Source organism: Nanorana parkeri, unplaced genomic scaffold (assembly GCF_000935625.1).
Source record: "Nanorana parkeri isolate BGI_ZX_2015 unplaced genomic scaffold, ASM93562v1 scaffold142, whole genome shotgun sequence".
Taxonomy (NCBI): Eukaryota; Metazoa; Chordata; class Amphibia; order Anura; family Dicroglossidae; genus Nanorana; species Nanorana parkeri.
The window spans coordinates 1,075,453-1,092,171 of record NW_017306410.1 but is presented as its reverse complement, the minus strand read 5'-3'; the positions used below and the strand labels follow the sequence as shown (position 1 = coordinate 1,092,171).

At 40.5% G+C, this 16,719-nt stretch overlaps 1 protein-coding gene across 1 annotated transcript in view; it reads left to right on the top strand.

The window, feature by feature from the left end:
• Nucleotides 1-5,129, top strand: part of LOC108785093 (natural cytotoxicity triggering receptor 3 ligand 1-like) — a 21,229-nt gene extending 16,100 nt beyond the window's left edge. Inside the window, exon 9 of the mRNA XM_018554100.1 lies at nucleotides 5,066-5,129. Within this exon, the coding sequence (XP_018409602.1) occupies nucleotides 5,066-5,129 (64 nt within the window). The remainder of the gene's footprint in view (nucleotides 1-5,065) is intronic.
• Nucleotides 5,130-16,719: the final 11,590 nt, after the last annotated feature.

Here is a 16,719-nt window from a genome sequence, read left to right as displayed (position 1 = left end):
GACAGGAATGTTCTCTGGTGCATTAAATCTCATTAAGGGCCCATAGAAATATGAACTTGCATTAAAATGCGCACATCTCCATGTGAATGCGTCATTAAAGTTTTTTACATTTAAACAAGCTTTTATCAGAGTTCAGCATGTTTTATTTGATGAGCACAAGAGCTGCATAAACAAACTAAAAAGTGAGACTATAGAGACACTACATTTACGTTTACATAAATTAAATTTCTTTCTCTTTCTTTTTTTCCCCTCCAAACTCAAAGGGAGAAAAGCTGAAAAGGTGAGTGTATACTCTTATACACTTCAATGTGAAGTGCGAAACCCAGTTTTTTCATTGTTTTTGCATGAGATCCCCCTTAAAATCTATTACATTTTAGGCTGGGGTGCCTCGAGATCTTGCATACTTTTAAAGGGTGTCGTAACTGAACAAAGGTTGAGAAACCCTGTTCTCAAGAACTCGCCCTCTCTCTGACATTTGCAAATCATGGTGGAAAAATGATATATCCGCCCTCTTACCATGCATTTCTTGGTCCATAAGGGAGGCCAGAGAGGTGTTACGGGATTGGACTGCAATAAAAATATCTTCGCGAGTGAGCTCAGAATGTTTGCAATTTGGGGATTTTACTGTCCCAGAATGATTACTTACTGTGTCCAAGTCTTCTTCTAGACCAAGGATGTCAAACTCAATTTCATTGTGGGCCGATTTAGCATTATGGTTGCCATCAGAGGGCCGGTTGTGTCTGTAAGATTATTTAAATGTATCTACTCTTTATCAAATTATATAATTGCATCTGCATTCTATTATTACTGGTTTTAGTAATAACCTAATTACTAGCTCTGAAAGTAGAAATCTAGGAAAAATAATGGCAATTAGTGTAATAGTGCCGACTATCAGGTGGCTATGCAGGTTCTATGGTGGGATGTGCAGAATCTCAGGTGAGCTATGCAGGGTCTATGATAGGTTGTGCGGTCTTTCAGGTGGGCAATGTGGGGTCTATAGTGGGCTGTGCGGACTCTCAGGTGGCTTTGCAGGTTCTATGGTGGGCTGTGCAGACACTCACATAGCTGTGTAGGTTCTATGGTGAACTGTGCAGGCTGTCAGATGACTGTGCAGGTTCTATGGTGGGCTGTGTGGGCTCTCAGGCGGGCTGTGCGGGCTCTATGGTGTGCTGCGCAGGTTCTCAGGTGGCTGTGCAGGAGATTTGCTGCCGGCGCTATAAACAGGCACCACAATTCTCAGAAAGGCTACCGGGACCTTGTTGGGGACCTTATCAACCTTCCTGTGAAACCCGTTGCCTGTTTCTAGCACCAGCTTCAATTAAAAAATGTAAAGCGGCAGTATTGACGATTAGTATCGGGGCATTTTCTCAAGTACGAGTACTCGTGAAAATGCCCAGTATCAGCACTGAAACCAGTATCAGTGCATCCCTAGTCAGTATATCCAAACTATTCTCTCCTCCTCTCTGCTGCTAACTGCTGAGACAAGGTGGGGGCGGAGATGAGGGGGTGCTGCAGGAGAGGTGCGAGGGCCACGTGAAATAGCCTGGCGGGGAGGATTCGCCCCACCGGCTTTGTGTTTGACCCCTGTTCTAGACTTTCTGACGACCCAACCAACACCTGTGCTGACAAGGAGCAACAATAGGTGGATCTTTAATAGAGCTCAAGCCCTGCATGGATGTAGAACTGGCATGTTTAGCTGGAGTATGTGACATCTGTGCCAAGCGCTCCACTGATCGTGGAGGTTTGCACACAATCAGTGGTGAATGATGTGGATGTCTGCTACGGCCCTTGGCCTGCCGTGCCTGCTTGATCCCTCTTTTTTGTTGTTGTCAGGGCCACAGGGTGTAAAAACGCTGTCGGGGAGGGGGGAACTCTACAGACAGCTCCCTGAAGCAGAGTGGTGGTCAGTTTGTCTTTGCAGTGAACAATGCAAGATAGATGCAGGATGGAAGATAAGAGCTCTCCTCTGCACATCCTCTCATATGAGCTAGCCAGCCACACCACCGCTTGCAATTTCTTTAAGTTGGTGACTGGGTCTCTTTACTGAACCCACCAACAATTGAACTAAGCTATAATAGAATTTTCTGGAAAATATTATGTGTTGTGTAGACATACTTGTGTTATACATTGATTAATACCTGTATATACTATACTGCACTTCTTCACCTATCACTTTAATTTTGGACACTATTCTTCAGCCATATGTATGAACTGTCATGCCTACCTCAAAGATGCTCCATCAATAAATATACTAATTTGGACACTCTTCAACCAAACATGTATAAATGTAGACTTCTATTAATTTGGAGGTCATTTCATGTAGATAGATTTATGAATAAAACTAAATTACAAATGACTCAAGGTATTTTTTTTTGTTTTTATTTAGCCAAAGCCATACTAAAAGTTATTGGAAACCTTCATAAGTAAGGTAAGTACAAAAAGGAATCTCTCATTGACAAATATTTTTTTAACTGGTATAGCATTGTTATAGCAGGTGCTGGAAGGCGCCAGCACAAACCAGTTTGTAGAACAGGTTTATCAAACTGCCGTTTGACATCTGTTTGGATCTGGTTTGGAAATGGTGCTGCACACGTGACCAGCTATGAAACCAGCCATTTGCGGTTTAGAGCTGACAAAGCACACTGACAACTCTGACAGTTATCACTAGAGGCATGCATTTAATGCCGCGTACGCTTCACATGCGCCAGTAGGCAGATGTAAATGAAAACCCTGCAGAAAACAACACTGGTATGTTTCATTTAGGATTTAGAAGCAGTTATTGAACATTTCTCACTTGAGCTGTCTTTTGGGAAATAGTACTATTGGCGGGTTTAGTTCTGTTTCAAGTTATCTGATGTTGATCTTAAGTCACAGTATACGCTTTTTTTAACATCAGCATTGTAAAAGCAATACAAACAGTAGTTTTTTTTTGACAATCCAAGCTTACTCGAAAAATCTTCTTTCATGTCGTGAGTGCTGCCTATCTGCTGGCTAACTCTTTTAAGAACTTTCAGGATTCCTTGCATGCTTTGAGGCTTCTCCTCTGCTCATTCCTTCGGTTTACTTTCCAATTCTAAAGACTACATATCCCAAGGTACCTTGCTGCTTACAAGCAGTAATGATGTTACATGTGTCACGTTTTCTGTACTGCCTCCTGAAACTCCTCCTCCAAGGGTCTTCGTCAAATATAAAAATCTTTATTTATGGACCAAATACATACTGTTTTTTCCTCCCCTAACACGTTTCACCATTATGGCTTTAACATAGAGATGAGATCTACGAGTAAGCTGGAATGGTGAAATACGTTAGAGGTTGAGCACACATGGGGAGGAACAAACAGCACATTCGGGACCGCGGGACCAGTGACAGCCCCTCCATCCCTGCCGCACAGCCGCCCATACATGCTGTGGGTGGCTGTGCGGTAGGGAAGGTGCAGCACTATCTCGGGGGGGCCCTCTTCTACCTTGCTGCCCCCCCAAGTGTTGGAACGCCAGGGCCCGGTCGTAATTGCGACCGCTGTGACCCTGGTAGTTCCGCCAGTGGCTACAATTGTATCCCAGGTTCCGGGCAACACATTCTGCTGTGTAAGGACCCTCTCCTCTTAGCCCCGCCCCCTGGCCACAGAGACGAGGAAGAGGGCCCTGCAGGAGAGGGAAGGTACGTCTGGAATGGGAAGGGGGGGCGAGTGCGCGGGGAAGTGTGTGTGTGTGAGGTGCTGATTTTTATTATAATGTATTGCTGGGACCTATACATTTCCACTTTAGTCTCCTTTCCAGAAGCGCGGATTATCTATTTCTTCTCTTCTTCTCCTCTTCATTATATTTTTACGTAGGGATACCCCAGTGTTAATACTGGGCATTTTCACAAGTACTCATAGTCGTGAAAATGCCCCGATACTGAACGCAGATACCGGTGTTCTGTCGAGAACGCCGACCTAGTCGAATTTGCTGACCTCAACTTCTCTCAACTAACAGACCAATATTATCGAGGAAACCGGGATTTATTTACAAAGTATTTTGTTTAAATCGTTAATTGTGACTGTTAATAATATTCCATCCGTCATTTCATGCCAGGGACGGCATATTATTAACGGTCACAATTAACCATTACAAACGAATAATTTGTAAATAAATGCTGGTTTCCTCGTTAATCCCGTATGTACGTAAGCGCAGATACTGGGTCGGTGTTCTCGACAGAACACCAGCACTAAAATTTTAAACAAGCGGCTGCCTGAGGCCCCGCGCTTGCTGGGGACCTCAGCAGACTTCCTGTTAACCATGCGGTGCCATGGCGGTTGCGGGCGGGGCCTTCATGGTTTCTTGCACTGGGGCCCTGAAGGTTCTAGTTACGCCTCAGATTATAGCGCAAGCCTGGTTTTGGAATGCAAGTGGTGTTTGCTGTGGATTATATATTTATAACATTGTTTTATACAGTATATATCCAGAGTTGTAGTTTTTGTTAAAATTAACAGTGGCAGTCAGCAAAATGCCTGTGTGATAGCTGGACAGAAAATGCCATGTGTAGAATGGTGTTGCTTGTCACAATACCCTTATGTTAAGTGTAATCAGTGATAAGTTCTCACTTCTGAATAGCACCAAAAACTGTCTTCTGTAAACCAGGTTAGATATAAGTGATGTTCAGTGTCCCTTTACCCTAGAGTTATTCTCCACATCCCCTCAGTATGACGTATGCCATAATCTTTGCTTCTTCCACTTTTTTGAAAGAATATAAATTCTCTAGCAAGTAATATAATCTTGTCACATGGCAAGGCAGCCATGGGACATTCCATAGAGCACTTCTGAACCGTGCTATCAGTTTACAGAGAGCTCAGGTGTCTTGCTGCTACATTATACCATGACAGTATTTTATAAATGGACAGTGTTACTGAGCATGACACATACTGCGATTTATTTACACAGCCAAAGTGATACATAACCTAATAATGGTTAGTTTAGGTAATGGTCACTAACAATTTGCTGCCGCTTAGTCTACAGATACATCAGACAGGGCTCAGACATATCACAGACAGATAATCCTATGTGTTTTCTTTGTATTCTATTCACAGCTTTCTTCCGAGAAGAAATGGACAAGGTGTGTTGCTGAAAGTGGATTCTTTGGAAGATTACTAGACTAGAGATGCAAGCATTTATATCTTGGACAAGCCCACAAGAGGGAAGACCATTGGATGACAAGTGCAAAACATGCTAATAAAATGGAGTATTGATATAGTACTGTCTCTTCCATCCAGGAAAGGTTTTATAAACTGATATGTCTGAAATAGTGACTTCTATAGAAACTGTGTGAATGAGAATTCTTTAACCACTTTTAACCAACCACATTTTAACCACCACAAGCATTTTTAAATGTCCTTCCCCGACGTCCCACTTGTGTGCAAACGTGTGGGAAGCCGTTCATGTTGTTTACAGCTGATGAAGGCTGTTGCATACAAGTGTTTGGATGGCTATAGAGCTGCCCGATCGCTTTTATGGTTCCGGGGAGTGTGCCCCCCCTGCCACCGCCGGATATACCGGGCTCTGCCTCCACTAGGCACAGCGGATCTCTGTGGCTGGGTCGGACGGAGATCAGCATACTTTTACCGGCTGACCTCCCCTATGATCACTGGACCCAAAAGTGATGTGCATTACATCACATCTCGCTTCAGTGTGTCATTTCTCCGGCTGCTGTAGCCGGAGAAGAAGCTGGTGAAGCGGATCTCTGGTTGATCAGCTTCTTCAGGTGCCTAGGTGACACTAGGGGTCTAAGAGACCCCTGATGTCTCCATAGAGAGGACCTGCCACTGTATCTGTGCTATCACATAGGGGATGTAAATTTGAAAGCAAGGTTTTATTCCTGTGATAGGAATAAAGTTAAGTTGTAAAAAAATTTAGGTCACATATAAAAAAAAATACATAAAAACCCCCTCAAAAACATGTTTTTTTAATTCCCCCGCACATACACGGCCATACAAACGTAAACGTGTTGGGTACAACTATGTGCGAAAATGATGATTGCACCACACGTTACATATAACCGCAAACATCGGCGTGCGAGCAATAATCCTAGGACCATCAATTTCACTAAACTGATGAATGAGAAAAGCTTTTAAAGTGTCACCTATGGGCAATTTTGGGTATGGTAGTTTTTTGCGATTTCCCTGGCGAAAGCAAGGCTCGACTATTTACCCGACATGATCCAATATTTTATATTTTACCAATAAAAATGGGTAATAATAAATGTTTCATAACATAATGTAGGGTAAACAGTTTATTTTTCAAAATTTTCTGTATTTTTATCTTTATATAGTAAAAAATAAAAAACAGAGTGGTGACTAAATACCACCAAAAGAACGCTCTATCTGTCCCAAAAAATGATATAAAATTAATTACAGTACGGCATTGCATGACTGAATAAATGTCAAAGTATCTCAGAGCGTATTACTGAAAAATGGCCAGGACAGGAAGGAGGTTTAACACCCCAGACTTCCAGGGGTTAACTTAAGTCAGACTCCAATTAAAAGAATTTACTTTTTGCTGGAAATAAGAGATTCTGGTAATAGTAGAGTTACAAATGGTAGATCCCACCACTAACTATTGTAACAGAAACTAGATGTACGACCAACAAATCAGAATTCTTCTAACTTTATAGTGCAGCTAGACTTGTTTTGTATTTTTTATGTCATCCTTATGATATTTCTATCCTTTTGCTGGCTTCAGTTTGTGTTAAATAATTGCATTCTGCCTAGTTGTCTGGCTGTATGGTCTTTGAATGTAATGTGGCTGTGGATAATGGGGCATCAGTGGCTGCACTGTTCTAAAGGTGCCCATACACCTTACGATTATCGTACGACGGTTCCATCCTGCCCCGATTATCGCAAGGTTCAGTCAGTGGTAGTTAAAAAAAAAACCACCTGGACGACTTGCGGTAATTGACCGCAATTATTTTAGTTTGCGCATGCGCAATGTTAATCGTACGACTTTTGACGGACGGAAACGCCACCAACCATGCGAACATCGTACGATCGGCCAAAGTTTTCAAACATGCTTGACCGTCAAAAGTCGTACAATTGTACAGTACTATCGGTCGGGCACTCTATTCACACGTTACGATTGACGTACGAAAAGTCGATCGCATACGATTATCGTACGATAATCGTAAGGTGTATGTGCACCTTAACTCACAGGTGCTCCTTCACACAGCGATCACAGACCACAACGCCTTGACATTTACTGATATGAATGTATTTCACAACAGAACTTATCATCATAGATATACTGTAAATATAACTTTACTGGAGTGACAATCAATCAGCTTTATAATTCAGTCCTGATTGCTCATGAAGGTTGTGTGGATGCAAACAGCATGCAAACATATGTGGGCTTATTTAAAATTGTACAGCATTTCAAAGAACAAAGGTACTTATTATGTTATGCCAGTGCAGCCAGAATGCAGCTTTTATTAGCCTGTTCACTTACCTATGGGCAGATTGTTGAGCAGGGAAAGATAACTCGGGATATTGAATGTCTTGATTAAAAGATGTGGTCATACAAGCAGAAGCATAAGTACACATATGGCCACTTCATAGCCCCTTGCATAACGTGGAAATTTGGGACAGAGGCTGAATATGTAGCATTCAGATTTGCTGGTTACCATGGGAGGCTAAATCTGTTGCACATTGGCAGCAGTACAAGAAGCACTAGCTAACACAATATGTCTGTCTATGCACTGAAATCTAAGCTGTGATTGGTGGCTGTAGATTACCGAACGTCATTCTGCTGTTATGTTTACCATGTTTGACTTCCACAAGAAAGGAAGGGACCTTGCTGTTTCGAAACATTGCTCTGATGATGTGACACCTGAGAAGTCAATAAATATTGACTTTTTTACATGCTGAAGTGCTCGTGACCTTTTTTTCTTTTTGACTTCCACACTGGACACTCAGGAGTCTCTGCGGTACTGCAAGCATGGGCATCGATATTCCCCAACCTGAAACTGAGCCCTATACCTCGTGTTATTTCTGATGACTGTGACACAATACAACTGTACCATCACATCCTTTCCACAATGTGCCAGATAATCATCACTGATAGACGTGTGCTGGGATCTACAAAATAAAATGATTCACACTGACTGACAGAGGATTGTCACCAAATGAAATATGTACTGGCTGACTATAGAACCCATATGACTACTATTAGACTAAAAATAGTGTATTTGTTTTATGATGTCATATTCAATAAAGTGTCTTTCATTCTGTCCATATGCAGTGTTTCTACTCAGTGCATGTTCTGTGTGATCGTGATTGGTACGTACATCAATAGTCAGTGCTTGTAGGTTAAACCAATGTATCTATTTAGAAGATAAAAATATGGCATGTGAGTATTATGCTTGTGTATGTTGTATACATTTTGCTTATCTGGGCAAAGGGTCCAGAGGAGATGAGTTGAAGTATACCTGTCATAAGAGAAATATGGGGTCAGCCATCATTGGCTTAGGATTCACATCTGTTTGTTGCAGCATGTGTCCATTCAATTCCTATGGGTCCTCAACATGCATCCACACACTATAAAAAAAAGCACATGACCCTTTTCTTCCAGTGCTGCACAGTGTCTACTGGTATAAGTGTTTTCATGAGTTGAGTGTCATATGCGTTGATTTTTGCATGGATGCTCGTTGCAGACTCATTAGAAATAAATAGCCACACCCCTAAAATGCATTCATTTGGCCTTACTTGTGAAAATGCTAGTTTCCTGGTGTTCCTACTCCTAAATCACAGACCAATAAAAAGCATGCAGTAAATAAATGTTTGAGAAAAGCCAGACCACTCCATCACTGTACATTTCTGCCTCAATGGCACAAAAGGTATTGAAGCCAAAGTTACAGAATGACAGGCAGACAATTAACATTCTCAGAGGTCCAAAGTGGCAGCCTACACATATCCTACACATATCCCTCATAATAGGTTGATTTAATACTGGACTGATCAGGCCACAGCTCTTCTTTTGTTCTTGTTTCCATGAACCAGTCCCATTCTCTGTTAAGATTATATGTGGCACCCATCTCTGCATTACCAATAAACTAAAAAAATGGGATCCCTACAAAATGACTATATCTGAGGATGAGGGATGCAGAAATTAGGTTTCACTGAAGACAAATAGGAGCAGTGTTAAAGCGGCCCACCAAATAAAAATTAAATATACAGTTAATACATGTTAACTATTTTGCTTGACAAAGGATTTGTAATCCAGTTTAGCCAGTCTTGTGATTGACATGATCTACCACACTGTGCAGACTGGAAGATCACGTTACTACTTGCTGGTGTTTACTGGAAAGGGATGAACATCGTTACTGATTCATTGTCCAGTGTGCAATCTGGAGGTAGGCAAGTGACACAAGAGCTGTAAAGCTCAATCAGGAAACAAGTGCGTTACCTGTCTGGCTGTGTAGTGTGGCTAGGGTGTACCATGACAGTGAATGGACACCAAGCATGTGTAATCATTCATGCTCATTCTGAAAAAGATTGAGGAAAGAAATTGGAAAATATCCTTCTCGAACATGTAGCTTGCAGTTTATGTGAGTAACCGATGATAAGAAAGACTGTCACTCAGAGTAGCCAGCCTGATTTCTATTCAAAAGATGCCAAAAAATCTTAAACATGCAATTTCTTGCCCCACGGTTGGACTGAATAGTATGGGAGGCAGAGTCTTATTTTTTTACAATATTTATAACAGTATGAACATTGTACTAATTTCAAAACACACAATTTAAGGCCCACTTTCACACAGGCTGATCAGGATGGGATGCGGGCATGGATCCCTTCTTGATCAGAGCAGTATGGATCAGATGTCACCACTGTGACATCCGTGTCCATCCAGTTTTTTTCTCCATTGCAAGATGGAGGAAAAAAATGAGATCACTCCAAGTCTGTCTATGGGGAGTCATATTTAAATGGATATGTGCCATTTTACATCAGACTACCCTCGATCTGGCACGATCAGAAATGGCAAAACAAATCTCTGATCTGCTTTTTTCCCCGACCTGGCATGAGTCGGTGGTAACTGAGTGTAAACGGATGCCCGCCCATTTATCCTTGGCTGCCCATAGACTAGCATTGGGCATCCAATCGGATCTGCTTGAAAAACTGACAGCAGGACCTGATCCGACCGCCCGCCCGCGTGAAAGGGGCCTTATTGTCAACAGCTTTTTCCTGGCAAAATATTTTAAGGAAGTTAGCATTGTGATTCACATAACATGGCCACAATACAGAGCCACTACCCCTGCTCTGTTTCTGGGTCACCTACCCATTTACTAGTGATTTGTTATTTATGACTTTGTGAGTTATAGGTTGCTTTTTGCTGCAAACACTTTATATGAATTGTTTTTGGTATTACAAGCAGAAGTAATACAATACTTATTTTAGGATTAATGTAACAGTTTGCAAGAACACTACAGGACTCAGCAGTGACATAGAGGTCAGGGGAAGGTATGAGTACACAGGTGGGGGACACAGGCATGTGACACTTTCATAAATATTTAACACCAAAGAAACGTTTCATTGCGGCAGCAATTAAATGAAGGAGAGGTATGGGGGGGGCAGGCAGCTGGAGAGGTGAGTATATGCTGCCTTCTTTTGCATGGGATTAATGGAGTTACCTTTTTGCAAACCAAATAGGTTATTTTGAAAGCATTTGATTTATGATACACAGATTGTGAGTTTTAAAAAGAAAATCTTATTAAATAATGAATAATGCTGTCATGAAGGTTTTTGTTCGTGCTATAGGGTGACCACACTCTGTCTCCCAAGTGTGCTCCTCTGTTGTCACCCTTTCATATCTCCCCCCAGCGGAGGCTACAAGTGGATCTGCAGACGTACATTACCCAAGCATGATCAATTTTTGTCACCATTATAGGTAAACTCACCCTGAAAATGCCTTGCAGCCATCACTGGACCACATGCATGTAGGCAGGAAACCGGAAAAAGAGTGAGAAAAGCTGAACACTTTAGCATTTTACAAACTACACCAAAAACAAGGAGACATGCATGTTGTGGACATAAAATAGGTCATTTATTGTGAATTTTGCAAAGACACATTTAAGCAACAAAATATACATTTGTGAACTTTTGATTTCATTTTATACATTACTAGACTAGAGCAATAAATTAAATGTACAATATTTACAGACAGAGGTCACCGGAGACTTACAATAAGCACCACCTATCTAAAAAGAATACAAATAGATGTATAGTTTCCCCTTTTACTCAATTCACATACTTAAAAATGATTTTATGATCTAAAATTAGAAACTCATTTTGCTTATTGTTTGTATTTTGTATATTTTTTTAGGTAAAAATTATATTTTATTTATATCAGCATGCTGTTTTTTATGTACACAACTCTCTTTTATATTTTAGATCTGCAAAATTAACACAAAGAGTTTGAAATAAATTAAATCTGATCAGATGTCTGGTTATAACACCGACATCTTCTGGGATAGCATAGAATGCAATATTTGAAGTTGGGCAATGACAGTCAGTGTGAAAGTTGGTAATTGAAAATAAAAGGATACAGATGTCATTGATAATTGTAAATACAGAACCTCCAAATTTTGGATTATGTGCCTTAAAATATTATGATTAAAAATCACAGCTGTATTGATAATTATTGGTAAAATTGTGGTCTTATGATTTTGATTTTAATTTTTGATTTTAATTTTGAATAGAATGCAGATTTTGATTGCTGTCAATCATCCTTGCTATGGACATATGTTAAAAGCTGAGCTCCAGGCAAAAAAAAAAAAAAATAGAAAGATAAAGTACATATATGGGAGCTATTTAACCTGCCAAAGAATCTGTATTTCTGCCAATCCAGCCACCAGATTTACACAGCTTTACAATACAGCACAGCTCTGTCTTGAAGGAGAGGAGACATGTTTTTTTCTCTACCGCTGGTAATTAATACAAAAGGTGGCCATACACTATGCGAATTTTGACCAGTTCTTGTTGAACCAGCCAAAATTCGCACAGTGGATGCCGCTGTCAGCACCCTTTCAGCGGGCATACCCCTATCAGCTGGTTAGAGGAGTCGGTGGGAACATTTTCGAATGAACAGAGCTGGCAGCCAATGAGCTACCTGCTCTGTTTGCGTATTCTGACAGCAGCTGGCAGCCACTGTCAGAATACAAAGTAGACAGCTGGAGATTCCACGATCAACACTCATAAGCATTTTTTCGTTCAGCCAGCAGGTTGAATTAAAAAAATAGGACAGTGTATGGCCAGTTTAACAGGTCTTGTCCCTCCCCCATCCTTTGGCTGGGCAGTTAACAGAGAAGCAGCAGATTTATGACTTCATCACTGTATCATTCTGTTTCTTCCTTCTATAAGTATGTGTCTTGCTGTGAGCTCTGCTGTAGAGGGATTGCAAAGGGGCTTAAACCAGGTCACATTTAGGTACCTATTCTGCTTGCATTAAAAAAATAAATGTAACAATGTATACATGAAAACAAAGCTGCATTTATTTGTCTTTTATATTTTCCTGGAGTTTAGCTTTAACAGAAACCAAACAGCAGTACAAAAATTTTTTTTAGTGGAGTGGGAAACCACTGTCACCTTATTTTTTTTCTGTCTGTGCCCTCATTACAAAAAATGTATCCTCATTTCCTGTCTCTGTGACACTCTGTATATCAGACTGTGTACAGGAAGTGAGAGGAAATCTCTCCAGCAAAAAAACACCAACAAAAACCCTTCCCTACTCTATCCATTGCTGTTAAAATGACAAGGAACAGAAGGCATAACAATCACGAACCAAGTAGATCTCCGCTAATTTTACATTAAAAATTATAGTTTTTCTCTTTTTAGTCATAGTAAATTTTGTAGGATTTTATTATGGTAGCCATCTATATTTACACTATAATTATTATTATTTTCATCAGCATGAAGGACAAACTCTGCCCATAAAATGTGACTTTTAATATACCCATATACATATATTTGTTTCTCAAAATAAAAAATAAAATCTGAGTTTTAAAATAACATTTACAACAATTATACTGTTTTAAATGTACGCTGATGAGCTGAAATGCCAGAGACATGGCTCTTTGAAAATTTAGTTTTACTTCATCGAGCCTTTGGTGAGCAATTCACTTTGCTGCTTGAAATGCTAAAGGTGCCTATACACTGTGCGATTATCGCACGATAATCGTGGGAAATTCCGCGATCGTATGATAATCGCAAAGTGTATGGCAGGCGTTCAACCGTTTTTACTGTACGGTCGCACGTCTTTTGTCTAAGGAGCATGTTCGAAAATCGTAAGTTTTTGTGGTTTGTGGCATGCTCGGGAGACAAATGTCGAACGGGCCAGTGTGCGCACGCGCACACTGCCCGTTCAGCATTGCGGTCATCGGAAACCTCAGCGGGGCAGGCTTGCAATGATCGCAAGTACGATCTGCCTGTCCAAGATGGGCAGATTGTACGTTTTTTAAATTACTTTACAACCATCGCAAGACTAAGGTCTTGCGATGGTTGTAAAGTGTATGGCCACCTTTAGAAGTGGAATTGGGATATCGTGGCTTATGCTCTCCCAGTACTCTGTCCTACTCCAAAAGAACTTGAGCCTGATTTCACCTTTAATAACCGTGGAATCCTAAAACCTGCTTTTTCTGTAAACACTTTGGTAAAACTAACAATAAGGGACATACTTCAACAATATATAAAAATACAATGTATTTCCATTGTAACATATAATAAATTATTGGTGGTTTGAATCACATAAATATGTTTAATTAGAGCGTGTGATTGCACCTGTACTAGTAATAATTAAAGCAGATTTACTCAGTTTTGGTTTTCGTGATTAACACAAAAGCATTATAACAAACATATTAACTAAATAGGGCCTCAGTGTCTATCTGATCCTACTGCCAGTAAATTTAAAGCCTAATTAAACGTTTTGTTTAAATTTCCTAAAGAGGTGCATCAAAAGAAAAGGTGTGAAAAGTCTTACAGTTTGATTTCTTGGCCACAATTAGCCACAGTCCAAGTAGAAAATAATGTGTCCTGCCAGCATGCTACAGAGCAGGACCATTGCTCCCTATGGGAAAGCAGTGATCTCTTTGCAGAGGCTTCTCATGCCCCCATGCCCCCTGCTGTGTCATAGCTCTCCAATCAGCAGAGAGTATAAACTTTACTGATTGCAGAGGGAAGGGGTGTGCCAGACCTCTGCAATGAGACCACTGCTTCCCCATAAAGAGCAAGTCCTTCTGAGCAGCATGCTGGAAGGGCACATGCTTTTCTACTCAGGCGGTGGCTGCTTTAGAAAGAAAACATAGTGTAAGACATGAACAAATTTTGTTTTGATATACCTGGTATATGGTTAGTAGATTTAAACTGAAGGTTCAACTGGGCTTTCAATTATGTGCCATATTCAGCCATTTTATTTGCAATACCATTCATAGCATCATAGCATTAGATAAACAGTCATGCTGCAAGTAAAAGAAAGGACTTCCTCCAACAAAGAGTAAGTGTACCTTCTCCATAAAGACTTGCATAAAAAAATATGAAAATGTTAAATAAGCCCACTCTGCTATGATGATCTAGGTTACCTTTCCACAACTCTTGCCCAGACAACTGCTTCTGTGCATGTGTGGAAAGATCCCATTCATTCCTATGTACAGGCTGGCTACTGTTGTGATGCAGAATAGACGGCCTTCCATTGCAAATAAATGGCATTGTTCAACGCAGGTGGAGAAGAAGAAGCTGACCAACTGGGAGGTTTTGCAATAGTGTGCCTCCATGCAGTTTACACAGTGGGAACCTGGCAGGAGCAAGGACAGGTGAACAGAAGACTTTAGCTATGCGAAACTATACATTTTTCCTTTAAAAGTTTGGCTTAGTCTCATCCCTTCTGTCCTTTCAATCTCCTGACCAAGAGAGAAGCACAAAAGATGGAATGAGTAGAGTCGAGCTTGATTTTTATAGGAAAATGTGAGATTTGCACATACATTTAGCTGCCTCTATCTCCAGATCTACGTGTCCAGGCTTGTGTTTTTAATGAATGTTCCATTCAAATATAAAACACTTATAGCTTAGTTTTAAGCTTTTGCCCGTTAAGGGTAAGAAAATCCAAATGCCTTTTTATGTCAGTGGGAACAAACCACCACTCATAGTGGAGAAGCAGAGCTGAACAGGGACCTGGAGCTGGGCATTGTGGTATAGCACTGTTAAAAAGTAAGGATGGTGCTCCAATGTCACTTATGATACACAAGACCCAGTGATTTTTTTCTTTAACATAAGCAATTATTGTTGGAGATTATAAAAATGTAGCTTACAGATATAAGTAATTAATCTGATCTACTAAAAATAAATGTTATTACCGGTATATAAGAGGTTCATATTACAACAAAATACATTTTGGGATTTTCTATTTATATTTGTTACTTGAATTTCTTTTCTTGGCCTGAAGAGGTCATCCGATGGCAGTAAATGCTTTTAATTCTTAAGAGTCTTAAATATGTAAATTACAGGGACACCCATCACAGCAGTATGTTTGTGTGTTAGAATCCAGCAGTATACCTTATCGATTTATACTAATGGTTTATATTACACATGTACAGATATTTAGTTTAAATAATTTAATATCAGAGTACTGAATCACTGTCAAGATGATATGATGGAATTTGTAGTTCACCACAGCTGGAGAGCCAGAGTTTGCCTACCCATGTTCTAGGCCAGTTTAGTCTAACACATGATACATGATGGCTGTATAAAGCAATTTAGCTTGGCTATACTGGTAGGTGGAATCAGGAGCTACATATCCTGACTGCCCTGTCAATTAAAACCTCTGCCCGTTGGTTGACACAAGGGGAGGAATTGATAAAAAGTGTCTGAGTGTAGTTTTATCTCAACTGGTGCCATGGCCCATAGCAGTCGATTAGCATCTATTTCTAATTTTTTTCAACACAGCTTAGAAAATTCAACTTTAAAAGCTGATTGGCCGTGTCCCAGTTGTACAAAGTTTTATTATACTTTTTATGGCCCAAGGAGTCTGGGCAGTTTTATGGGCAGTAGTGTTGTCCTTTCTCCACCAACTCCCCCCACAAGAGACCACCAATGGACCACAAAACTGCAGTGACATGCCAAAAAGAAGCTATTTGCCTGCTTGTAATACACTTCCACAGACTGGTATTTTCCTTTAAATATGGAGCTCTTACACTGTATGTAATTCAAGCTTTAAAGCAAAACTAAAAAATTTTTTTTTTTTAATGCAATCTCTGCTACATATATGGAAACATCCATGCATGCAAAATTTTAAAGACATCTCTCCTCTGCTTTATTCAAAAGTTGAAAATATGTTGTGCAGGTAATCCCTATGACTGCTGATTTGAGTCCACAGGAGTCATAGACTTATCCCCCCCTCCCTTTTTCCTGATTATGGAAGAGCCTTCTGACATGTTATACAGGGTGAGTGTACTTTCCCTTTCATTCTGTTTTGGCTTCTTTAAGGCAGCACTTGAGTCCCTCCTGGTTTTACACATCTCATAGTTTGGGAACTAACAGTGTATGGTATTCCTATGCAGCCTGCAGCTAGCAAACAAATATGTATTTTCACCCCAAACATTTCCTTAATCTCCTCTGCCTCAGCTTTCTCTTTCTATCCACACAGCTTATCTATTCAATAGGCCGGTGTCACTGCAAACTGCCCCCCCAGTGGCAGTGCACACCCGCCCCCC